The following is a 27,172-nucleotide window of genomic DNA, read 5'->3' as shown; positions in this document are numbered from 1 at the left end:
TCCTGCATATTCTGAAACCGGTTTCACCCATTGTTAGCATCTTATAATACTATGGTATGTGTGTCACAACTAATGAACTGACATTAAGTCCATGCTTTGGGTTCTTCTCATCATTGTCACCTTTAGTGCCCTCTATTCTGTAATAGGTTTTCAGACTTTCCTTGCTCTTTATGACCTTGACGGTTTTGAGGAGCACTGGGTTTTTCCCATGTTTTTCTCATGGTTAGACTGAGGTTATGGGTCTTGGGAGGAAGATCACAGAGGTGAAGTGCCCTTTCCACTGAATCATATCAAGGATGCATGCTATCAACATGACTTATCATTGGTGATGTTAACCTTGATCACTCGGTCAAAGTTTTGTTTCTTTACTGCAAAGTTACTTGCCTCCTCCAACTCCATCCCGTAATCTTTGGAAGCTAGTCACTAAATGGAGTTCACTCAAGAGGTGGGAGTTAACTTTCATTTTTTTGAGGGGAATGTAAATACATGAATTATTTAGAATAATTCATTGAGGAAGAGTTGTTCCTTTTCTCATTTATTTACCTATTTATATCAATATGGACTTAAAGATATTTACACTTTGGGCTATAATCCAATACTATTTTAATTCATCTCTGTGCTCAAATTATTCTACCATTAGCCACTGGGAGCTGTTTTAGGTTGGTCCTGAATACTTTCCATATGCTGTCCCACAGAACTGTATTTTTTCTTAGTACCTCTTTTCGGCACTGCAAGATGCTCCAGTCCTACAGTTTGCCAATTTTCTGCATACCCTGGTTTCTATTATTGGAGAATGGTGTAAGAAATCAAGATCTGGGTGCTGGGTCTCATCTGTGTTAGCCACAAGTCCCACACAACCACTCCTGAAGTTTGCCTACCCACGTATTCCTTGTCTGTACAACAGTCTCCCGCCACTCACCCTGAAATCCACATGGGCTTACATTTTGTTGTGCCAACTAGAATGTTCTTTTCCTTCTTCATCTGGTTTAAATTCTCCTTCCCTAAGGACTCATTCAAAATGCCTCCTCATTCATGACACCTTTCCTAAACTACTTGGTATCCCACACATACTAGCAGACTCTGAGTTACCTGAAGGCACTGTGTTATGCAGTATATTACACTGCAACACATTTCCTTTCGTATCCCTTAACTCAGCAGGTACCATTTGCAAATGAAATGGCTGTTGCTTAATGAATAGTAATCGACAAGAGTAAGGTCAATGTAAGATGTTCTCTTTAGGGTCTACCAGGGACAAACACATACCCTAAAGCTAAACAAAAAACTCTCCCGCAGAATCTTTATGCCCCAGAGACCTGCTCAGTCTCATGCTTGAAGAAGATATCCTGTTTCGGGCATATGCCGTTGTGAACAGTAGAAAAAAGAACCTTATGACTTTTAGCCCTCAACACAGGCGAGTACATGCACATATTTAAAGATAAGAATCTGTTAACTAAAACATACCCTAAGGAAGCTCACAGAGCTATCCCAAGTCAGGAAAGCTTATGTTCACCTGAAATGATTATCTTGTGCGGGCATTTTTCTAGAATCCTTTATCTTCTGCCTCTCTTGGTAGTATCTCTGGCCTAGGTGTTGGGGATGCAAATGCAGCAACCTTTTGTCCTGAGGTGTGGAAAGGTCTGGAGCTGTTGCTGTGAGGAGATGGGGGTGGCGGCATAAGTATCTGATTTTTCCCTGGCAGCAACACCAAGGGACTCAGCAGGAGCAGCCCCTACAGCAGAACTTGTACCTTCTCGTATTCCTGGGTGATGTGGATGCCCCTTCCTGGAGCTCCCTGGTTCACCTGCATTCACCCCCAATTGGCGCCCAGCACACCATGGGTTCCAATTCTGGCCCTGAAGCTCTTTTTCTCTGCACAAGAGCTTCTCCATCAGAAGTACAACCTAGAAGCTCTTTTTTTTATTTTATTTTATTTTATTTTATTTTTGGGACAGAGAGAGACAGAGCATGAATGGGGGAGGGGCAGAGAGAGAGGGAGACACAGAATCGGAAACAGGCTCCAGGCTCTGAGCCATCAGCCCAGAGCCCGACGCGGGGCTCGAACTCACGGACCGCGAGATCGTGACCTGGCTGAAGTCGGACGCTTAACCGACTGCGCCACCCAGGCGCCCCTAGAAGCTCTTAATTCTTACGTAGGCAATCCTCAACCACAGGGGGATGGGAGGACCCTCCCTGTCCTGGGGAGGATGACTTAAGGTGTTTCTCAGAGGGAACCCTGCAGGACTGAACCCTGGTTGCAAACTCAACATCACTGGCCTTTATCTTGCTCTCTTACATTCCCCACGTAACTATTTACTTTCTAAGATCACCTCTCATATGAACTTCCTCCACCCAAGTCCTTGTCCTGGCATCTGCTTTTGGGAAAACCTGAACTCAGAACTGCAGCCAGGGCAAGAGAGAAGACCCTGGGAACAGAGGCAGCTGGGTTAGGCAGCTCAGAAAGAAGGACTGGGGGAAGGTATGTCAGAAGAACCTTCCAGATATGCCTGGGGTCCCTGAGAAAGGCAAGTTGAGCAGCCCCAGTGCTGTCGAACAAGCAGTATCTGGCTGCACAAAGGAGACCCAGGTATGACACTGCCTTCACAGGGTTTGTGATCAGAGAACACCCAGCCATGCTGCTCAGCAGAGTCTATCTGTCATCTTGGGGACGCTCACCCATTCAGGCTTTCACCATGACCCTAAAACACACAGAGCCTTTTGCTGAGAGATTCTTGCCTCCACATCTTGTTCACTTCCAGGTTCTGAGTCCTTGCCCCATGAGGTCATCAACCTCGTTTCCTGGATTCCAGATGCATTTCCTGCTCCTGAGGTGTGACCTGGCACATCCGGACTCCTTGAGGTCCCTGTGGCATTTCCATCTTCTTCTAAGTACCAGTGTTTCATAGTTAGTTTACTAATCCCAACCTCAGCCCACTCCTGATCTCCGGGCCCAGCCCAACTGGATTTCTAGAAATGATCGTGTCTCATTCATTGTAGTACCACCAGGTCATCGTTTGGTGTCTACATTTATGTGTGCTACGGATAGCAGGTTACAAACACTCTCTAATGTGCCCCTATATTGATTGCAAAATACCATTTTCTAATAAAAAAAAAATCCAAGCTCCGTGGAGAAATGACTGATCCCAGGGTCAGAGTAAGTAAAGCATAAGAGGAGTCTGGAACATCTTATGATGCCAGAAAGTAAGTGCTAAGAACAAAAAAATATGGAGCAGCAGGTCAAAAGTGTCCAGAAGCCAACCTGAAAGAGCTCCCAATGGTCAAATGATGAAAGCTGGAGGTATACGAGCAAAAAAACCCCCCCCAAAAAAAACCCTGATAGATTATAACCTAGAGTGTAAAGTATCCTTGTGTCCATACTGATATAAATACTGAATAAATAAGTAAATGGACCAATTTTTCCTTACAGAAGGATTCCAATTAATAAATGTAGAAGGAATGAAGAAAATAGAAAATCTCCACTAGACCACTGCAGTAATAATTGAGGCAGCTACGATCCACTGAATAAAATCAGTGGGAAACATGTAAGGAGAAACAAGATATTTGCATAATCTTAAATTATCTTGCCCCCTAAACAAATGAATCGTAAAGAGAAAAATAGTAACTTCACAGTGACGGGATCTGACAGACACTGCCTTCCCCAAGTGATCCAGGTGAACTCACCAGTACTAAGACAGGTTAACATTGTGGACCCTGGGTACAACACACCCAGAAGGGCCTGTCACTTCTGGGGTATTCTTCCCCCAAATTTATGACCTTAATCTAATAATCAGAAAACATCAGACAAACCCAAGTTAGGGGCTATTCTACACAATAACTAATCAGTCCTCTTTCACAAGTGTCAAGGTCATGAAAGAAAAGGCAGTCACAGTTTGGAAGGGACGTGATACAATCGAGTACAGTGTGCAATCCCAGATCAGATTCTAGAACTGATAAAGACATTCATTTAAAAATCTGGTAAAATCCAAATAAATTCTGGGACTGAGGTTGATTTCTTAGGGTTTGGTACCTGTACCATGGTCAGGTAAGGCGTTAGCATTAGAGGGAGCATTAGAGAGAGTACAGGAACTCTGTACTCTCTGTGCAACAATATTGTAAGTCTAAAAGTAGTTCAAAAGAAAAGTAAAAAAACAAAAAACCCACTGACAAATGGCCTATTAAGTGTCAAGACAAATAGTATCGAGGCAGGAAACGGCGTATCACAGAGAAAAGGGTGTTTGGAGCCGGAGAAGCTAAGGTGGGAGCAGAGGAGCTGGAAAATCAGAGAAAGCGCCACCAACCCAGCACGTGGGGAGCCAGCACTTTCTAAGTGCTTCGCACATGCTCCCTGGCTGAGAAATGGGGTGGTTCGACACATTACATAGGGGAGTACAGTCGTCACAATTTGTGACTAACAGGACAAGGAGCAAAAGGGCATGACTCCTAGGTTTCTAATCTGAGCATTTGGCTCTATTCTGGAAAGCAGAATAGCTTTGGTGGGGAGGAGGAAGATCAGATCAGTTTGAGGCAGCATGGTTCCTAGGTGACACCCAGGTGGGCATGCGTGGAAGGCAGTTAGCACATCACCTCACAGCTTCAGGGAGTGATTATCAGAGAGGTAATGGTTGAAACGCAGGAGTAGATGCAATCACCCAGGAAGAGGATAGGAGAGAAAAAGGGAAGGGAGGGGCCACAGATGGAAGACTGAGAAGTCCCTCCGTTACAGAGAGAAGTCAAGGGTATGAAGAAGACGGGGAAGAGAGGGTGTGTCGGAGGCGGCATGAGATCCCAGAGACCACTGGGCTGGGGAAGGGGGACGAGACATTTGGTAGTTAGCGTCAGATGCCACAGCACAGGAGATGTCAGAATCGATACTGGAGACCTCAGAAGAGAAAGCAGATGGAATGATGATACCCAGGCTGTACCTCAGAAGGTAGTGATTAGTGGTGAGGAAGCAGATACAGTGCCAAATATTCTTTTGAGGAACGTTGCTGGGAAAGAGGAAGATAGAGGGGAAGTCAAGGTTGGAGCCTATCCTAGTCAGCCTCCTGACAGACACCTCCCAGGCACTCACGATGCATATTTTTACCTGCAAACTGGTTCTCTCCACCTGGGCACCCTGCCTGTACCTTTTCATGTGTGTCCCCATCTACCTACAAACGGTCTAAACTTAGGTGGACAGAAGGAACATCACCTTTTCAACGCGAAGGTTGAGATCTGAAATAAACCTAACGTGATTGTGCTCCGTCCCGACTCGGGGCTGCATGGGTGTGATGTTGGGCAGTTCTCTCCCCATGCGCAGAGGCAAGATGACCTCATGACCTTGTTCCACCACTCCATGGCTAAATTCCACCCTTGCCTTGAAAGCCCAGCATATAGAGCGTTTCAAGACACTTTCAGATCCTGGCCAGAAATCCGCTGGAGGAGTTAAAAGCTGTAGTCGCTAAAAGAGATGACCAGCGAGGCTCATGGCTTTTCCACGGGAACATGTGCCAAAGCCTTCTCCTCTGTGCGTTCGGTTGCATTTACAAGTCTTTAAATATTAATACTCACTAATATTGACGTTTGAGTACCAAATCAGTGTAGCTTTCTAGAAATGACTAGATTTTATATCATTCATTCACTCAATAGACATTAAGTGCCAGGCAACATGCAGGAGGCAAACTGCTAGAACTGGAGGAGACTGGATCGATGAGGAAGATACGGTGTTCCTGCTCTTGGGAAGCCCACAGACATTTCCATAAACAGCTACAAACAACTTGGAACGTCGTATAATAAAGGCATGTGTGTCATGTACATTTATGTACGTATGTGTGTGTGTATCCGGGGAACACAGAAGGGCACGTGACAATCACTTCTAGATGTGATCCTGTTGTCGGAGGTGCGAGAGGCAGGCGCGCTCTATGGACCTTAGAGACTGAAAGATGAACAGTGAGGCTGAAAAGACAGAGGGGGGTCGCATGAGGGTCTGTGTGAATGCAGTGCTGCTGGGCCTGACTGGCACGCCCCCCCCACCGCCCCAACCCCGGCAGGGGAGAGCAAGACTAGACTTGCGTTTTGAGAAGGCCTCCTCTGCTGGCGGCCCAGGAATGGGCTGGAGGCAGAGAGAGGCGGAATGCAGGTGAGGTCGGAGGCTGTCTCGACAGCTCAGACCAGTGAAAACAGCAGGGAGAGTGGCTGCAGGAGACCATGTAAGCAAGAAGAAAGGAGCCCTGGAGGCCCCCCACATACGTGGGGCGTGGCGGGGAAGAGGGGAAGGCGGTTAACTCAGAGGGCAAGAAACCTCTTTGGAAAAGTGGATGAGCTCAGTGTGAGGGGCACACAGGGGGAGGGGCTGAGTGGGCAGCTAGGAATGGAAGTCTAGAACTTGGGGCAAAGGTTTGGACTAGAGACAATGGGGAGCAGCTGAGGCAAAGTCCAAATTCTTTCAGGTTGAATTTGTCATTTCAATACTAGATCACCCCTGAATTCTCCTTTTCCTCCCCGGGGGCCTATTTTCACAGGAACACACCTTCCCAGAGACAACACATCTAGGCACGCAGAGGCTGAACGTCACAGAGGCACAGGCTCCCACGTTCTTGCACCTGACTTAGAGGTACACAGAGGAACACACACACACACACACACACACACACACACACACACACACAGGTCCACAGCTCACAGAGGTATGCATACACGCACGTGCACACGCACACATACACCCACCCATAGGTGACAGAGGTATACGTATATACGCTTACCCCACACACACGTGTAAATACACCTACAGAGGTCACAAGTGCACGGTTTTCTAGAGAGGGTAAGGCAGGTTTTCTAGTACACAGTGGAATCTTTTCATCTACCCAGCTGCTGCCCTTCAACTGCTAGGGGGAGCAGCCCCATCTGGCCAATGAACTCCCTCGGCAATTCATTTATGTGAAACAGATTCCAGGAGGCCATCTAAAGGCCCCACCAGTCTGTGGGCCCACACACCACACTTTGATAGTGTGAACGGCACGTGAACGGCTGTAAGCTGAGAACCACTTCCAACTAGGAGCCTGAGAGCCATCCACCTGCAGAGCAAAGACCTCCACCACAACATTCAACCCCCTTCTCACCAAAGAGCTTCTGTAGGACTTGCCCGTCATATAAATCTTCAGCCAGGTCTTTCACAATGATTCTTTCTCCAACAAGCACGTCATTAATCCAGTCGATTAGTACCTACAGAGAGAGAGAGAGAATAAGAGAAGATTCATAGGCCAGATTTCTTATCTTGGAAGATTAAAATCGGGCTGGGTGAGCCCTAGTGGCCCTGTTAATTTTCCGGGGTAAGTGCTTCTAGTTCTGGTGGCACCTGTGTCCCTGTTAATATCTTTTGGCCCCTTACCATTCCTTACCCCAATGGCAAGCTACATTCACACAGTGTTTGGGTGTGTGGCTCATACCAGGCAAGGATATGGGCTTTTAGAGTTATACAAACTGGGGTTAGTTACCCACCAACTGATTTGTGTAGCTCTGTGATGTATGCACCTGTGTCTGTGCACCTCCGTCATCCATGGACCTCTCTGTGTGTGCCTCCATGACCTATGAATCTAGGACAAACTAGTTTCTGCTCTGAGCCTCTGATTCCCCACCTCTAAGATGGAGGAAAATCTCTCCCGCTCTAGGTAGCAGAAAAGAATCACATACGTCAAGGGCCGAATGTTCAATAAAGGTACGTCTAATTAATAAATAAAGCTCTCCCCCATTAGGACATCTGGTCAGGTGGTTCCTATCACCCCCATCTATCACCCCTTCTCCTATGTTCAGGAGGAGAAAGCAAACACAGAAGTGAATGTATCTGCCAAGGTCACGTTGCTAACCATGGACACAGACAGGAATTGAACTCCTATCCATCGGCCCTCTAAGGTACTGCTCTCCTCCTTATCCCCAAGCTACCTCTCGGTGGGCCAATGCAGTCTCCTCTCCTCTTCTGTCGCTCTCCTGTCCTTGCCTGAGTGCCCTCAGCATGAAGCACTGAGCAGGGGCACAGCCTGAGGTAGCTCATTTAGTTAATCTGCACACACCCCTTTGAGGGAGGGTTCATTCACTTCATTTTTCAGGTAAGGAAACTGCAGTTTGCAAAAATCCACTGCCTTTTATCTTACATTTTTTTTCAGCTCATTTGTTTATGATGATATTATTTATGTACTGTAAAATTAACTAATGTTAAATACAGTTTGTTGAGTTTTGGTCATTGTACAGAGTTGTGTAACCACCACCACAATCAAGATAAAAAGCAACTCCCTCGCTGAAAGAAGGTTCCTTTGGGCTTTGTGCTCAGTCCCCTCCCCTGAGGACAGGCCTCAGGCAACCACCACAATCTGGTAATACATGGAACCACAGGGAACATCACCTTTTGTGTTTGCATCAATAGATTGCCTTTATAACAGGGGTAGTAGCTGGGCTGGGTTTGCATAAGTGGGTGGAGCCCGGGGTCTTCACAGAACATCGTTCTACTATTCTAGAATAGAAGCTTCCCTCCTCTCCCCTCCACTCCCTCCATCCAACACCCTCCCATCTCTCCCCCATCCACCCACCCAGCGTTTATGAACATCTGCTCCAAGTCACTTTCTGTGCTGGATCCTGGGGGAACAATGATGAATAAAAGGGGGGGGGGGTCTTGAACCCTGAGAAGCTCACCATTTAGTGAAGACAGAGAAGTGTCTGAGTAGCAGTAAGCAGTCATCACATGGTGACTCTAAGGGGACAATCTGAATCTGAAGAGGCAGCTAGAGCATGAGACCCCAAACACCATCCCCAGGAGTATGGGCTTCAGACTTCAGTTGACAGGAATCTATACAGAGGTTCTGAGCAGAAAAATGATAGATCTCATTTACATTTTGAATGAGCCACTCTGGCATTCAGTGCCTTTTTGTCCTGTTTTGAGTTCAGCTTGGAGAAGCTAAAGAAGAAAAATACAGGACGGGGAATGCAAAGGGGGATGAAATGAACATTTTTCAGGGGGTGGTTACAAGCCAGCCCCTGTGCCAGGCACAAGGTACAATATCTCATTCAATCTTATTTACTTCTGTTTGAATTCCATCTCCTCTACTCAGCTTTGACCATAAACAAACTACTGGCTTTTCTAAGACTCCTCTTCCTTATCTGTAAATGAGGATGATAAGAAGTCCTATTTCACAGGATGTTGTTGAGGGTCTTTGAGAAAAGCAGTGGAAAGACTGCGTGAACTTTAAGATCCTGGTAAACGTGAGCTCCTTTGCGCTAACTTCTCTGGCACTTACAATCAACACCATTTGTTGGGCGGCGGCCATGTCCCATTTTTGTTAAATCAGAGATGTCTACCTATGGGACCATGAGCTGCCTGTAACTTTCTATTTCTTCTGTTGGGGCATGTGTGCTGCCTGCCTAGAGCAGGTGGTCTACAGGTGCCTGTTGAGTCTGGGAGGCAGCTGAGGCCCCTCCTAATTTCTTCTTACCTTCATCAGTTCCTGCAGTTTGGGGTCGCTGCGGGAGTTGGGGTCCACCATTGTTCGCACTTCATTCTCCTCTTTAAAAGGAAAAGGCAGTCAGTGGGTGGCTCCACTTGGAGGCGTTAGGCTAACCCAGAGAACAAGAGACCCAGTTACCCAGCATGGTGTCCTCCGGGTCCAGCTCGAAGGGGATCGGGCTGAGGGGCAGGTTGATGGCATTCATGCCCTCCTCCTGAAGCTCTGATACTGCAAAGAGAAGAAAGGCAGAGTCACACGGCAGCCCAGTGATGACAGGGAGGGGCTCTGTAGCAAACGGTGTTTGAGATTGACATTAATAAAACTACTGAGGTTAGGTTACAGCTGTTACTCAGCCTGCAATAGATTCCCTGCCTCTCCTCGCTAGAAGGACTGAGTTGTCTCCTGCATGTCCCCTCTTCCAACTATCACCTCACTCGCTTTCCTCAGAGAAAGAGGGAGGCCTCCGCCTGTTCCCAGACACGATCTCAGGGTACATGGAAGTGAGGTGGTCACTGAGGTCTTTCTTGGGTCTCTGCCTGTCATCTCCTGCCCACCCCTCCTTTAAGGGTTGGCTGTCTGGGGCACAGTGGCCGCCCGGTACCTGCTTGGCTAAACGAGGTCACCAGGTCAAGTCTACATTTATGATGTAAGCCATTTCCAGCCAACTTCTCTCCCTATTTGTTTGGCTTCCCTAACTATTTTTCTGATTATCCTGCCTTCTCTTTTTACCTCATCCCACCCCAGCCACTGCTTGAGAATGCCTCAGGCCACCCTCCTTTGGGCTCTCGTCTTGTCTCTTGAGCTCTAATGAGTAGGGGACCGTGGGGCCAGGCACCTCGCCTCCAGGTCCATTCCCTCCACTGAACATCAAGAGCTCAACTGGATGGATGGCCAGCGAGTCCTTTTACAGTTTTCAAGTCCTAGAAACCTACAATTCCACTTTCCTCAAGGAAAACAAAAAGAGGTCAATGACCGCTAAAGACTTCCAGCCTGCTCCCCTCCATGCACCCACCCCCCAAATGAAGCCTTAGTGAAAAACAAATTCCTACCACAAAACTACTGCGTGATGGACACTTGCTGAGCAATGACCTTGGATAACCCTCCCCCTAAAATGAGTGCCTTCAGTCTCCTCACCCCTGTTTAGTGCCAGTTTGGGTAATTCCTTTTTACCAATTGAGCACAGAAAGACCATTTTCTCTGAAAGCGTTGGTCACCAAAAGGCTCTCAAAGAGCTAATATGGCAGCTGCAATCAACCTTAATAAAAGCAATGTCCCATCTTTCCATTTTATTATTATTTTTATTGACTCTGGCCTCCCTGACTGCCAGCATATACTTGCAAGAACTCTTAAGCACAAGGCAGCCACTTACAAAGAGTTCTTTCATATTAGCAAACTCACTGATGTTTGCAGTTGGACGGGGAACGAGATTGCCTAACAAAGAGCGTGAAACACACTCTACCCTAAAGAGACACAACTTGCATTATGAAGCTGGTATTTAGTCCCGTCGCTGTGGGCTCTTGACATTCATACGGGATATCAGCCAGTCACCATCTTGAATTTGCAAATTCAGACACCCACCACTCTCTATAATTACCCCCCCCCCAAAATAGAACTGAAAAATAGAAGCCACACCTTCAAGGCTAAAATGATTCGAATAAGTATAGGATTGCATTTGCTTTCTAGTGAAAAACAATTGACTCCTATAATTTCATTAGAGTCCTAGGTTTCTTCTAATAGTCCTCCTAAGACTAGTAGTTTGTTTTCTTTTCCAGGCTGTTTCTCACAAAGAGGCAAGATTTCCACTACTGAACAAGCACTGCTGTGCAAGCATTGGGCAGTGGAAGTCGAGTCATGCTTAAATGGGGGAGCGAGACTGGGCATACTGGCTGGTGAAGACAACAGCTCCTGCCCCGGGCCTCTCTACCTACATTCTCCCTAAGGTCTGTACTGTCAATGGTAGCTACCAACCACATGCAAATATACACATTTACCTGAGTTAAAACTTCAGTTTCTTAGTTGTACCTATCACATTGCAAGCACTCAATGGCCCACGTGTGGCAGGCTAGTGGCCACTGCCAGGCTGGACACCACAGATGTAGCTTTTCATCGTTATAGGAAATTCAGTTGGATGGTGTTATCTTAGTTGACCCCAAATGCTGATGATGTCCACATTTAAATCTCTAGAATGGGCCTGACCCTGAATTCCAGACTTACTTGATGTCTCCTCTTTTGTCTATTAATAGGTCTCAAGTGTATATATCCCAAACATAATGATCGTCAACACTCTCACCTCCACCGTAACAACCCTAAAACAAGACTGTCACTCCCCTGTTCTTCTCTTCTTCAGTAAATGGCACCGCCACTTATACAACAGTTTACGCCAAAATCCAAAAAAGTCACCCTTAACTTCTCTTCCTTCCTCATGCTTTGCATCGAATGCATTGGCAAGTTTTGTGGGCTCCACCTCTACACTAGGATCCAATGCCACCTACTTCTCATCATCTACACCACCCCATCCTGGTTCAGGCCACCCTCAGCTTTCACCTGGACAACCAGAGCCACCTTCTAAGTGGTCTACTGCTTTCTGATGCATTTTCCGCACCCCCGTCTACTTCCCAGAGCGTAGTCAGAATGATCTATAAAGATGTAAATAGCATGATACATTCTTCTGCTTTAAGCCCTCCCTTGGCCTCTCATCATACTCAGAATAAGGCTCCGACGCCTTACTAACACTTGCAAGGCCCTCTGATTAGCCCCTAGCTTCCCTCTCATGTTTTATTTTCTTCAGAGGACTCATCACAATCTTAAATAATAATTATTCATATGTCTGTTGTCTGTTCCCCACCTAGAGAAAAGACTAGCACTTTTTCTCTTTTGTTCACTGTTAGATCCCCAAATAGGAGCCAGAGTGCCTAGGCTGAAATCCATGTTCTACTAGCTATGTGACCTTGGGCAAGTTCATTAACCTCCTGTACCTCAGTTTCCCCATCTGCAAATTGGGGGTGATAATATTACCTACCTCCTAGGGTTGTTGAGAAGGTTAAATGGGTTTACATTAAGCATTTAGAAGCATGCCTGGTACCTGGTAAGAACTGCATAAATGCATGCTATTATGCTATAACTATTATTACTACTTAGACAATACCTCATGCAGAGTAAGCACTCAAGAACTATTAGTTGAGTAAACGAATAACCAAAACTGTTAAGACCACCGTTCAACTGCACAGGTTATGAATTGAGCCAGAATTTGCCAAATTAGTATACAGGATGCAAAGAAAGATTCCAGCTTGTTCTCAGGGGGGAAAAAAGTATGTGTGTGTGTGTGTGTGTGTATACACACACACACACACACACACACACACACACACACATATATATATATATATATATATATATATATATATATATATAAAATTTTGGCCTGATCCTGTGTGCACATGTGTGTGCATATGTGTGTGCTTATATTTTGTAAGGAGAGAAAAGCCACATCTGTTCCAAGACTGTTGTATGGCGAGAGCCAATTTATGAATATAGGGATATTTACACCTCTAAAATGCAACTAGAAATGTACTATTTGTGGCAAGGACTCCTCAAGGTGGGTCTCAACAGGATCTTTTTTTATGTGTACATCATAAAAATGTTTTCAGATGAAAAATCCCCAGTCCGAAACACTCCCCTCTGCCCTGCCTCTTTAATTCACTCAACAGAGACATAACAAACCCTACAAGAAAGGCTGAGATATGTTTGCAATTGGAAATGTTTTTTTTTTCAGGAAATGATTTGGTACAGGAACATCATTCCCATCCCATTAACTGCTGACTCTGAGCCAACTGTTTGTAAAAGTGAATATGCAAACTGCCCCGTTCAGGCCTGGCCCCCGCCCCATGGGGCCGCATTAGTGGCCACTTTCCCAAAACAGCCTGCCTGCTTTGGAGGCTTCATTTCTATTAAACCAAAGCAGGACCCAGCAGAAGCCCCTCGCCAATCCCCGCGCTCTGAAAGAGAAAAGAGCTGCAATTGAATTTTCTCGGCACAGAATATGAATATGATGTTTATCCCTTCAACCTCCTCTAACAATCTAAAACTAGGTCTGAGTGTGCAGCCCTCCGTGTCTCGCGGCGCCATTAGTCATAACTTAATAAACAGATTAAATGCCCAGCTGAAGGTCGAGCTTGGGAAAGCAGGGTGATTGCTTCAACTCCTGAAGCGCTCACCATCAGAAAGGGGGCTTTGGCTTTTCCGGGAAACGCAGGCTCTCTCTGGTCTAGTTGTGCAGCAGAAAAAGGGCAAGGATGGGCTCTGGAGTTTGAAAGAGCAGGATTTGAATCCTACTTCTATTTTTATCAGCTGGGCGACCTTGAAATTTAGCTTCCCTGAAATTCAGTATCAAACAACTCTCTATAAAACAACGCTGGAGCTGACACTGCTGGTTTCCTTGCTAATATTTATTTTACTCTTTTCCCCTGCTGAAAGAACCTTCGTTTTGTTCCAGCGTGTACACTTCTCCCTCCTAAGTTCTAGGGGAGATCCTGATTGGTTTAAGCTAATCATGATAATCTTAATTCTCTTGGTAGTGACTGACTCAAGCACTGTCATGTGATACGATGAGTTGTGAGAGGAAATTTCTAGAAGCTTCTAACAATAGTTTTCCTCCATTTTAAAGAGAGGTCCAAAGAAGAGAGGGTATCTTTCTCCTTCTAATCACTGTGGTATGAGGATGCTATGCCTGGATTTGCTGCAGCCATTTTGTAGTCACGAGGTGAGCTAGCCCAAGTCCAAAGAAGAAACTAATATACTCAGATTGGCAGAGAAAAAAAGAAAGAAAGGGGTTTCTTGTTGATGCTGTTTAGCCTACATCCCTGGAACCACTCTAGCTTTATGTGTCTTGTTATAAGAAATATACTAAGCTCCTTTATTGTTTAAACTAGTTGAGTTGGCATTTTCTGGGGCTTGGAGCTCCAACTCCCTAATTAATACACAGGACACCAGGATTATAAAGTTGATAGAGGAATAGTGTAGGGCGACACAATGAATGGTCATTTTCCTTTCCTTTTTTTCCATGAGAAGCAGAATAGCTGCAGGCATCTCTTATACTTCAGAACGCACAAAGGGATTCAAAGAACACCACGGGGAGAACAAGTATGGAGAAAAGAAAGGACAGAGGTTTCTACAAGTACAAAAGGGTCCATTTAGGCAAAGCCAGTAATTTCATTCATTCAACCAACAAACATTACTAGGCACCTCTCCTGAAGCAGACCTTGAGCCAGCATTGGGAATATAGGTTTGGCGATTTGACGTGGATCTGCCTCAGTCTGCACATGGGTGGTGGGAGGGGCAGACGCATAACCACAACATGCAGGGATGCCGCGCAGAGGGGTGAGGGACGTGGGACTACAGCGCTGTGAGAGCTCAGGCAGACCAAGGGTAACTTTGGGTGGAAGACTGGGAAGGATTCCTAGAGAGGGGGAATTTGAGCTGGACTTTGAAAAATATATATTTCATTTGGCACAGATGACCCCCAAAAGGCACATCTCGTGTAAAACACATAAAGGTGTGTAAAAAAAAAAAAAGGGTAGGTGTTGAGAGTAATGATTACATCTGAGCACTGGGAATGTGGGGGCACAGAGGGGGAAAGAAGGGAAGGAGCAGAAGAACAAATTAGGTAGGTGGGGTCCAGAGTGTCAAGGGTCATGAATTCATCTACTTAGCACTCTCTGGACCATGCTCCCTGTTTTGTCCCTACAGACAAAACAACAACCAAACCAAACCAAAAATACCAAGATGGGGGGTGGGGGGGGGGCACAAGAGAATAGCTAGGATGTTCTCTCTCCTTCAGGGCAAGTGGGCACCAGTGAGACATTTAGGCTACTCTAGATCCTTATCAGGACTCTGATGATTAATCTCTGGTCCTTCTGAAAGCTACTAAAGTTCCCTTAATTTCTAAAAGGATCAAGGTCTCCCACAAAAGTTCTTGGCAGCAACAGACAAGTAATTTGACAATGGTCTGCTCAGCAAGTCCCAACAGTTTTGTCTATGTGAAAAATCAACCCGAAAGAGCATCTATCAGAAAACTATGGCTACCCTCATACTTAATGGTGGGAAATTGGATGCTTGCCCCCTAAGACTGGGAACAAGGTAAAGACGTTTCCTTCCACCATGGCTATTCAAAACCACTAAAAATCCTAGTCTGTACCATAACACAAGTAAAGGAAATAAAAGGTATAGAACTTGAGAACAAAGAAAAAAAAACTGTGTTTGCAGATGACATGATTATCTATGCAGAAAACAAAGAATTGACCAAAACAAACAGAACAAAAACCCCAAGCCCCTAGAACCAGTAAGCAATTATAGCAAGGTTGCAGATACAAGGTAAATATATAAGTCAACTGCCTTCCCATAAACCAGCAATGAATGATTGGAATTTAAAATTAAAAACACAGTATTATTTACAGCAGCACCACAAAATACAACACTTGGGTATAAATCTGACAAACACATATTGAACTGACATGCAGAAAATGATAAAACTCTTATGTAAGAAACCAAAGAGGATTTAGATAAATGAAGAGATACTAAGTATTCATGAATTACAAGACTTGATATGGCTAAGGTGTTGATTCTTCCCAACTTCCTCTATAGATTAAATGCAATCCCACTCAAAATCACAGCAAGCTATTTTGTGATTATCAACAAACTGATTCTTAAGTTTACACAGAAAGACAAAAGACCCAGAACAGCTGACACAATATTAAAGAAAAATGGCAAATGTGGAACACTGACACTACCAAACTTTAAGACTTAAAATAAAGCTATAGTAATCAATGCAGTGTAGAATTGGCAAAAGAGCAGACACATACATCAATGGAACAGAATAGAGAACACAGAAATAGATCTACACAAACACATTCAACTGATCTTTGACAAAGGAGCAAAGGCAATTCAATGCAGAATGGATAGTCTTGTCAACATACAGGATGAGAACAACTGAACATCCATATGTAAAAAAATGAATCTAGACACAAACCATACACTTTCTGCAAACTTTCACTCAAAATGATCATGGCCTAAGAACAAAACACAATACTATAAAATTTCTAGAAAAAAAAAATAGAAAAATCCATATGACGTAGGGTTTGGCAATAAGTTTTAACATCCCACACAAAAGGATAATCCGTGAGAGAAAAATTCATAATCTGGATTTCATTAACATCTCTACTCTGCAAAAGATACTGTTAAGAGAATGAAAAAGCAAGCCGTAGACCGAGAGAAAGTATTTGCAAAACATCTAAAAAACTTTAAAAATGAAGAAAACAAACCAACTACAAAATGGGCCAATCTAATCAGACATGTCACCAAAGAAGGGGTACAAATGGCATAAGCATATGAAAAGAGGTTCAACATCATTTGTCATGAGGGAATGACAAAACAATGAGATACTGCCACATTTATTAGAATGGTTAAAATCCCCAAGACTTAACAGTACCAAATGCTGACAAGGATGTGGAGGAACAAGAACCCCTGTCCATTGCTGGTGGGAATGGCAAATGATAACACCATCTTGGAAGACCGTGTGATAGCTTCTTAGAAGCTGGAGTTTTACCCTATAATCCAGCAGTCGTGTTCCTAGCATTCACTTGATTTGAAAACATATATTAATACAAAAGTACGTATTTGAAGATTTACAGCAATTTTATTCATAATTGCCAAAAATTTGAAGCAAACAAGACATACTTCAATAGACAATTGTATCAGTTGTGTTATACCCATATGGTGAAATATCATTCAGTGATTTAAAAAAAATGAGTAATAAAGCCATGAAGAGACATGGAAGAACTTTACAATTCCTAAGTCGAGGAGGCTAGTCTGAAAAGGCTACACAATGTATGATTCCAGTCCTATGACATTCAGAAAAGGGAAAACTATGGAGACAAGATGAATGAAAAGATGATCAACGAATGAAAAGATCAATGGTTGCTGGGGTTTGGGAGTAGGTTTGAACGGGCAAAGTATGGAACATTTTTAAGGAGATGAAACTCTTCTGTCTGATCCTGTAGTGATAGATACGTGATTTTGTGCATTTATCAAATCCACAGAACTTCAGAGCCCTGGGAGTAAACCTAAATGTAGGCAAATTTCAAAAAATCGTTTAGGAGGTTGGGGGATCTGAGGGTGGAACGTAGACCATGATGATAGAATTAAACAGTATTACAAATGCATGAGACAATCTCACTGAAAGGGGTTAGGGGGATGGAGCTGACCTAAGCATTGTTGGAAATGAGTGGTGTCTGGGAAACCACAGTCAAAAGGAACTGCCCATGAGAACGTACTCTAGTTGATAAAGTTATTTCCCAGGGATGTGCAGGTCAACAATTCTGATACTGCCATACACGCACGCTGGAACTGAACAATTAAGTAAATGGATGGTGGATGGTAGGAGCCAGGTCCCTCACTGTTGGAGTAGGAGGTTACGGATGAGCAGGGGCAAAGAGTAGAAGGATCCTTGTGGCAATGGATGAGAGGACGAGGGGTGGAGGTGTCAGTAAGCATTCATGTTTAGCTTAATCTAGATCCTGATGGTTACATATGGAAATACCGAGAGGAATGATTATCGTTGACCCTTGAACAACACAGGTTTGAACTGCGTGGCTCCACTTTTACGCACTGTTTTTTGAGTTGACAGCAAAAGCCACAAGGCATTTATTTACAAATGTCCACTCCAGTCTCCACCAGATCAAAGGCTGCTGGCCCAGAGTCATACCTGCTACCCTCTGAATAGCTGGGGACGCCTCCTAAGGCTGCTAGAAGCCCCCAACGGCCCTAGGCCTGGGCAGGGCTGCAGATCACCCATGTGCCAACAAGGTGGTCGGTCCAGGGCCTGTGGCTGGCAGGCAGGAGGCTGGGCTGATGGAGAAGAACATTCCCAGAGGGCAGGGATGACAGCACTATGCGTGTAACCCTGTGCCCATGGCACTCATGCACCCTGAATCCTTCAGGTTCCAGGGCTGTGCTGGGCTGGCTGCAGACCTCAGACAGACCCTATTGGTCAGAGTAGGGACTCCTCCTCTGTGGCAGCGCCCAGCCCTTTGGCCTCATGGGTAGCCACAGCTGCCAAAGGCCACAGGCCGGTGGTACACCTCCAGGTAGATGGAGCAGCTGTAGCATGCCTCCGGGCTGCTGTCACCCCCCATGGGTGTGCCTGGTGGCTGCCACTGCTCAGCTGAGGCCACTAGGCTGCAAAGCATTGCCATCTTGGGCCAGGCCCACTACTGCCTCCCCTGTCCCTCTCCCAGCCTATATGTGGATTTTTTTTTCAATAAATATACCTAGAGTACTGTAAATATATTTTCTCTTTCTTATGATTTTCTTAACATTTTCTTGGGGTACCTGGGTGGCTCAGTTGGTTGAGCAGCCGACTCTTGATTTCAGTTCGGGTCATGATATCACGGTCATTAGATCAAGCCCTGTGTCTGGCTCTGTGATGACAGCAGAAGTCTGCTTGGGATTCATTCATTCTCTCTCTCTCCCTTCCTCTCTCTCTCTTTCTCTGTCTCTCCCTTCCTCCCTCCCTCCCTCTCTCTCTGCCCTTCCACTGCTCACATGAGCATGTGTTCTTTCTCTCAAAATAAATAAACAAACATCTTAAAAATTTTTTCTTGAGGCGCCTGGGTGGCTCAGTTGGTTAAGTGTCCGACTCTTGGTTTTGGCTCAGGTCATGATCTCATGGTTGGTGAGTTCAAGGCCCACAACAGGCTCTATGCTGACAGTGCACAGCCTACTTGGGATTCTCTCTCCCCTCTCTCTCTCTGTCCCTACTCCACTGGTGCTCTCTCCCTCTCTGAAAATAAATAAACTTAAAAAAAAAATTTTAGAAAGCCATTTTCTTTTCTCTAGCTGACTTTACTGTAAGAATACAGTATATAACACATATATAGAATATGTGTTGACTGTTATTGGTAAGGCTTCAGTCAACCATAGGCTATCAGTAGTTAGATTTTGGGGGAGTCAAAAGTTATACACAGATTTTCTTGATTGTGAGGGGGTCAGTGCCCTTCAGCCCCTGCATTGTTCAAGGGTCAGCTGTACATACATGGGTTAATGTACACACATACATGTTCTTGCTCTGTCAGCCGAGAAGTCCTAAAAGTAATGACATTCCAGTAACAGTGAATATACCTAGCACCAGATCTTGTTTTTTTCTGGTACGATTCTCCAACAAAAGGAACCAGAGCTCATTGAAAAGATGGTTGATTCTAGGAGTGGAAAAGGAATCTGCAAGATGAGTCTGGAACCAGCAAGGAAAGAACCTGGAACAATTTGAGCAGCAAAATAAAGTAAGTGATATTGGATTATAACGCCATGCAAGTAAATATCCACAAATCCATACTGATGTAAATGACTGAATAAATTAATAGATGGGCAAGAGGAGAGAAATCTCCCTTATAGAATTCCCAATAATTTATGTAGATCCTGTGTCTTCAAAGAAGGGGAGGCAGAGCCCCTGACCCCTTCAACGTGGGCCTTCCTTCCAGAGAATACAATATGGAAAGGGGGAAAAGAGTTACTTTACAGTGCAGAAACCTGACAAACTAAGCCAGGTGATCAAGGTCAACATCACAGTCATAAATCATGGGATTTGATGTGATGTGATGAAAATAGCTTTTACCTCTGTGTTCTTCCTTTCCAAACCCATGACCCCAGCCTAATCAGGAGAAAAACATTAGATTTCAATAGATGAGCATCCTAAAATATGCTTGATCAGTACTGCTCAAAACTGTCAAGGTGATCAAAAACCAGCTTGAGAAATAATCACAGCCAAGAGGAGCCTAAGGAGACATGATGGCTACATGTAATGTGGGGTCCTGGATGGGATCCTGGAACAGATAAGAACATTAGATAAAAACTAAAGATAAATTATATACTTTAGTTAATAACATATCAATACTGGTTCACGAATTTTAAATGTACCCCACTAATGTAAGATGTTAATAAGATGAGAAAGTGGGTGTCAGCTAGAGGGGAATTCTTTGTACTACCTTGGTAATTTTTCTACAAACCTAAAATTACTGTAAAAATAACCTATTAAAAAAATCATTCCAAATTTGCTATTTTCCCAACCAAATACAGTGTTCACTAGGGGGAAATCCATGATATTATGGGACACATACGCTTCCTTTCATCACCAATGAGACAGTGGTAATTTATCCAATAGTAGCTACGCCCTACCGAAGCATTTATACAGGGGACAAAGCACAAAGACCACTTCAAAGCCCTACAAGTGCAAGAGCTACTCATTCCCAAGTGAGAACCTAAGTTTCCAGGAAGAAAGTACATAGTTTATGTGTTTGTTTCCAGGGCTGAGACGAGAAGACAAAGCTTCCTCAGTACTTAAGGATGCCTGGCAAGGTCATTTCTGCCTTCCCACTAGTACAACCATCACTAAAGTACATTGGTCTCCTTAATGATTTTAATGATTTTCTCTGGAACTGCTCTGGAAGTTACCTTTATCCATGGCCCCTGATGGGGGGTTGTTTTTACACCATGGGCTTTTGTATTAGTTTTCCATTGCTATAGTAACAAATGACCACACCCTCGGTGGCTTGAAACAACACAGATTTATCCTTGTGGTTCTATAAGATACCAGTCCAACATGGGTCTCTCTGGGCCAAAATCAAGGCATTGGGAGGGCTGTGTTCCTTTCTGGAGGCTCTAGGGGATAATCTATTTTCTGGCCTTTTCAAGCTTCTAGAGGCCACTTGCATCCCTTGGTTTACGGCCTGCTTCCTCCATTTTCAAAGCCAGCAATGGGGGTTGGGGGCCACATCCTTCTCACACTGCATGACTTAGCGCCTCCTTCCGCCTCCCTCTTCCACTTTTAAGTACCCTGTGATTACACCAGGTCCATCTGAAAAATCCGGGACAATCTCCCTATTTTAGGGCTCATTAGCCACCAAAATTCTACCTGCACCCTTAATTACCCTTTGCCACATAAGGAAACATATTCACAGATTCTAGAAATTAGGTTACGGCCATCTTTGGGGGGACTATTATTCTGCCTATAACAGCTTTCTTGGTTAAGGGGACAGGTTCTGTTCTCCATACTCACCCTTGGGTACAACATATGGGTTCACTTTCCCTCTATGTGAGATTGCCAAAAGAAAATGCAGAATTCCAAACCTTTCCATCCCAGCCCTTAAACCAGAGGAGTTTTATTACTTTCAGCTAAAAGGATACTTGTTTCAGCAGTCATAATATAAAGCATCAGGCAAACATGGGAGCCAGCTCATGGTGGCCTCAGCAGACCGTCAGGGTCTCAACACACTCCCCTCTACTTGACACAGCTATTTAGTCACCACGGTCTGAAATCCAGCCCTTGGAGCACAGCCAGAAAAGGGAACTTAGAGGCTGGTGTTGTGATGGGGGCTGACAGGGAGATCTATAGTCTTTATGAGTCTTATAGTTTCCACCATAGTCTTTGTTTTGGTCAGTTTTATAGTCTCTGCAGAATTGGAAGTCTGCCAAGCAAATGGACCCTGGACATTTATTCATTGTTCAGTCAAGCACGTGATTCAGCTGCCTTCCAATTACTAACAAACAAGGAGGAAGATGGATGCACCATTGGCTGGCTTTGGGCGGTCAAAGCCATCTGAACTGAAACACTGGTGGAGGTCTCAAGTAAGTCATGGGAATGGAAACACTGCACAGGCACAGAGGGTCCAGGGGAACAATACATCATTGTTCCTTGTCTTTTGCCATGCTACGTTCTGTTTGGTCTTTAGAAAGAGAATCAGAACCATTTCCTTGGTTTTAAAGGAAACCTACTCCTACTTAAGCAGAAGGTGGTATGGATGTGCCAGCCTGGGAGCTGATAAAGAAAACCTCCAAGCCATTTTGCATGTGTGTGCTCCTGTGAGCATCCATACACCCTAAGCAACTTACAACAGCCTGGGGGAGACCAAAGAACTTGACCTGGCATATTGCCTAATTACATGTAAAGTGTGGGTACAATGAACAACCCTGGACAGCCAGTGCAGGACCAGCACTACTATGATCTCTTCCATTTCTAAACAGGTGCGGGCATCTCTGGTGTAGATAAACAACTACTTCTCTTCTAGGGTCAGTAGGTTCCTGAAGGGCAGTTGCCTTCAGTGGTTCTCAGAGACCAACACAGAGCCAGGCATGCAGTAAGCATTCGGTACGTGCTGGGAGGGTGCTTTAGTTGGGGACGGGAGGGGAAAGACATATATACAACCTGCAATGCGATATGGTTATGGGCCCCCATGTGGTTCGGAACCAAGTCCTGAGGGCAGAGTGCCCTTTCAGAATGGAGGGAGTAACAGAGGAGTGTGTGGGAGACCCAGGGGCCATGGGAGGGCCCGGAGAGCCCCAGGATGCATCACAGCCTGTGCGCCCCACTTGCATTCATCTTTGTGTGCCAAGTTTCCTTTCCTCATTTCATTCTCTGTGGCTCTTGGACCTTCATGTCTATATCTTTCTTCTTCAGGAATACTGAACAGCCAATCATTTGTTTTTGCAGTGGCTCTCAATGCTGCTTAAAAAGCGTCACATCAATACTAGTCCACTTGAATTCCCACGTGGTGGCCTCTGTGGAAAGGAGCTCTGGGTGTGGCCAGTGAGTGAACAAGGCATTGTTGTGTCCTGACTGGACCGATTCTCTGGGGGGCTCATTCTGGATTGGTCTGCACGTCAGTCAGTGGTTTATCCTGAGGGGTTTCGTGGAAACTCTCAAATGAACAATTATGGTGACTGGGAGAGTATGCACCCAGTTGCACTGCACTTCCTTCGTACTGGGCATGGAGACGTGGCCCCCCCCCCTTTTTTTTTTTTTTTACATATATTAACACATTTAATCTTCCTAACAATCCAATGGGTAGCTACTATTATGATCCCTATTTTACAGATGAAGACAGTGAGACCCAGAGAAGTTATGGAACTTGACCCCAGGCCACACAGCTAGAAAGTGGAACCCAGCTGATCCCGGGCTAGCTGGCTGCAGAGTTTACATCCTTAACACGATACTTTGTCCCAGTTTTACATAATGGCTTTTATTTATTTTTTTTTATATGAGAACGTCTAGAACATGGTCACTTCTGCGTTCCCACATAAGGCTAGGAGAAAGTTTCACGGGGCATCATCTTGCATACACTAAGCCCTACAAGGGTGTCTGGTCACTCTATGGAGACTCAGCCTCGGTGAAAATAGATTCAAAAGGAGGTGGCATATGAGCATGATTTTTGTTTTGTTTGAAATAACGGGTTGATTTATTTCTGGCTATAAAAGAAAAACAGGTTCATTTAAGAGAACTTTGCAAATATAAAACAAGTAAGAGAGCAAATAATCCTACTGCTCAGAGATAAACCCTGTTAACACATTGCATTTTCTTACAGCTTTTTTGTTTTACACACACATGCACACGCGCACACACACACACACACACACACACACGCTGTACATAGTTCTATAACCTGCTTTTATCATATCACATAATCTCATTATCTTTCCTTATGCCATCAAAAATATCACTTTAGGGGCACCTGAGTGGTTCAGTTGTTTGGGCGTCCAACTTCAGCTCAGGTCACGATCTCATGGGTTGTGAGTTCGAGCCCAATATCAGATTTGCTGCTGTCAGTGCAATGCTCGCTTCAGATCCCCTGTCTGCCTCTCTTTCTGTCCCTCCCCGCTCATACTCTCTTTCTCTCAAAAATAAATGCACATCAAAAAATATACCATTTTAAACAGTGTTCTCAATTTCTATTGAAGGTCCACACACACGTTACTTAATCATTCCATAACTGTCGGACATTTAGGTGGTTTCCAATTGTGGGGAGCAGCGGCTGAGTTGGGAAGGTTGAGTCATTCGCCAGCTATGAAGGGTGAGCGGGCCTGCTCAGGCCGCGGGACGAGCAAGCATAGAGTGTGGTGCCCTTGGGATGCTAGATGCGCGGCCCCCTGTGAGTCCAGGCACAAGCTAGTCTCTCTTTCATGGGTAAGGAAACTAAAGTTCAGAAGAGTTTAAGAGACGTGCCTGAAAAGTTTCCTAGAAAATGATTTGAAGAGTTAGTCATCTCCTTTCCCCAGTGTCTCAGTTTAGTCTCTTGAAAGCAGAAAGGAACCTCAGAGAAAGGGAGCGAGGGGGGCAAGGAGAGCGACACAGAGTCACAGGGATGAAGGGGGCACATGTTACTGAGCCACTCACCTATGGGCAACTGACCCCATCCTCTGCGTGGGCTCTCTGAGGAACCCGTACACCATCTCCAAGAGACCTCCCAGGTAGCTGAGGTTCCCTACAGGGCGCTACCTCTCCGCACCTCCAAGCTGTGCTGGATGCTGGCCAAGGGGCTTCAGAAGCCAGAGCCCTGGATGGAAAAGTGTAGGTGCCAGGCTGTGGTGGGGTCTGCTGTGTGCACCAAACGGTCCATCACAGCTTGGCTGAAATAAAAGGTAGCCAAGAACTGTGATGGGCAGCACAAGATCATCTGCTGCGCTCACCCAGGGAACAGTGGGCCAGGGTCCTCCCTCTTCTCTCCCCAGAAGAGAAATCCCAGGAGATGGGGCAGGGGAGTTAAGAGAGTATATTTCTAGGAACAAATCTGAGAGAGGAACATACCCTTCTTCTTCTTCTCCAAGGAAGACACAAACAAGAATGAATGGGCTGCAGAATCCTGTTCTTAAGATTCACTAAGCCAGTGCCATTCACAGTAAGGGTCTCCTTAGTCCTGACTCTGACATGCCCACACGGAGATTCAGAGATGAGCAGGATGTGAGTCCTGCCCTTGACCTTGCTCAGGTCTACTCTGCTAGGCGGGCAGGTGGCTTCCATCAGAAGCAGAACACCATACCGAGGAAGCCTGTGGGAGGTGGAGATATAACCTGAACTGAACTCCTGCCCCAGGCCAGGCCCTGTGTGGAGGGTTCCACTCATGATTCATCCTCTACAATCCTCAGGAGAAGAAGAGATGCCTTCTTCCTGGGGACAAAGCTGCAGTTTTGGAACCAGTTCAACATCACACTCTTATGATCACAGTGCTAGGGAAGTCCAGGACTCCTTTATCTGATGGAATGGGGACTTGTAAAAGTGTTCATTCCCTTCCTTCCATCCCTAAACACTGATTGGGCACCTGCTTTATGCCACATGCTATTCTAGGACAGAACGAACCCTTGCCTTAGGAACTCACGGTCACGTACACCCAGAGTCTCAGTGGCCCAAGGGCCGATACGGGCATGGCTCCAGGTGACAAGGGAGCCCCAGGCTGGCCTTGCACTGCCAGGAGGGACAAGGGAGGGCTTCACGAAGATAGCGCTGCCAGACCCTTTTGTGGACAGATCTCTGTTCTTCTTTCCATATCATTTACCACCATTTGTAATTACACATCCATGTGCGTATCTGTGGAACACCTGTCTCCTCCATTCTGTGGAGAGCTTCGAGAGGCCCAAGGCCTTGCCCACCACTGCACTGCCAGTACCTGCCACACAACAAGTGCCTAATGCGAATTTCCTGAGTGAATAACTAGTTGGCAATGCTGGCCCTTGAGTAGTCTTCCCTTCCAGGAGATTCCCACAGCCAAATAAACCTCTTCATAATCTTCTACATCAGAGCCAGACATTCATATTGGGTGGGTCCGGTCTTTTTTTTTTTTTTTTTTTTTTTAATTTTTAGCATTTATTATTGAGAGAGCATGAGCATGAGCAGGGGAGGGGCAGAGAGAGGAGGGGACACAGAATCCCAAGCAGGCTCCAGGCTCTGAGCTGTCAGCACAGAACCTGACGCAGGGCTTGAACCCACGAGCCGCGAGACCATGACCTGAGCCAAAGTCGGATGCTTAACCGACTGAGCCACCCAGGCGCCCCATGGTGGGTCTGGTCTTCAGGAAGAGAAGGATAAGGAACTGGATACAGCAAGGGAGGGAGCAGAGAGGGCATGTATGTGTTGGTTCTGAGCGTGGGGGTCCGAGCCATTTAGTGGAAGGCATTTTTGCTTACATTTAGATCTCCCCAACATCAATGACTAAGTCCCGTCCCAAACTGGAAATCTGAGATCATCACGCTAGAAGTGGCCTCCTGGGTTTGTTTGTTTGTTTGTTTGCTTTCCTAAACCAACAATACATGTTGACAGCAAATCTATATAGAGAGCCTATTAAAAGAAATTGTAGTAAATCAGAGATGCTTTAACTGTCTGGCTGGCATTCTGCTGATTGCCTGCCTGACACTTCCAATGTGGCTTCCTTTTGTACAACCTTCCATTTGATTCAATTACATGGATAATTATTGAGACTTGACTACGTGCAAGGCGATGTGTTCTTAGCCTCCTTCCAGTGCTTCTTCCAGGCCCAGAGCACAATTTAACTTATGGGCAAAAATAAACAGGCATAACAGAAGCAAAGAGTGAAAGAGGCCACAAGAAACAGTCAAGACCATTCCAAAGAAGGTAACATTACACCAGTATGACCAAGAGTGGGATAGCAGGTAGCACGCACTCCCCCGTTTGCTGAAATATGCATTCAACAGTGTTGCCAGTAACTTCCCCGGGCCAGGTGCTGTGCTGGGTCCTAGGGCCAAAGGGATGAGTAAAACCTAGCTACCCAGAGTACAGCATCGCACTCTGTGAGTGCCACAGGAGTATCATTGAACTCATGTGGAAGTGCAAGTCAGGAGGGCTTCTCAGAGGAGACACTTTACTTGCCTCTTCA

At 45.4% G+C, this 27,172-nt stretch overlaps 1 protein-coding gene and 1 long non-coding RNA gene across 9 annotated transcripts in view; one reads left to right on the top strand and one right to left on the bottom strand.

The window, feature by feature from the left end:
* Nucleotides 1-11,462, top strand: part of LOC123601388 — a 54,799-nt gene extending 43,337 nt beyond the window's left edge. The window contains exon 2 of one of the 2 annotated variants that reach the window (XR_006714079.1): nt 11,240-11,462. This is a non-coding gene — a long non-coding RNA (uncharacterized LOC123601388). Of the gene's footprint in view, nt 1-5,625; nt 5,791-11,239 lie in introns of those variants that run through there. The other variant, XR_006714078.1, reaches the window with a different exon arrangement.
* The window catches only part of PARVA (parvin alpha), a 192,286-nt gene that overhangs the window by 81,474 nt on the left and 83,640 nt on the right, over nt 1-27,172 (bottom strand). For all 7 annotated transcript variants that reach the window (XR_006714072.1, XR_006714074.1, XR_006714075.1 and 4 more), the window contains exons 2-4: nt 9,606-9,695; nt 9,456-9,526; nt 7,095-7,197 (exon numbers count right to left, since the gene is read on the bottom strand). Coding sequence is in view for 1 of the 7 variants with exons in the window: in XM_045484548.1 (XP_045340504.1) it covers nt 7,095-7,197; nt 9,456-9,526; nt 9,606-9,695 (264 nt within the window). In the remaining 6 variants the exon portion in view is untranslated. The remainder of the gene's footprint in view (nt 1-7,094; nt 7,198-9,455; nt 9,527-9,605; nt 9,696-27,172) is intronic.

This window comes from Leopardus geoffroyi, chromosome D1 (assembly GCF_018350155.1).
Source record: "Leopardus geoffroyi isolate Oge1 chromosome D1, O.geoffroyi_Oge1_pat1.0, whole genome shotgun sequence".
Classification (NCBI taxonomy): domain Eukaryota; kingdom Metazoa; phylum Chordata; class Mammalia; order Carnivora; family Felidae; genus Leopardus; species Leopardus geoffroyi.
This window is presented reverse-complemented; position numbering and strand designations above follow the sequence as displayed.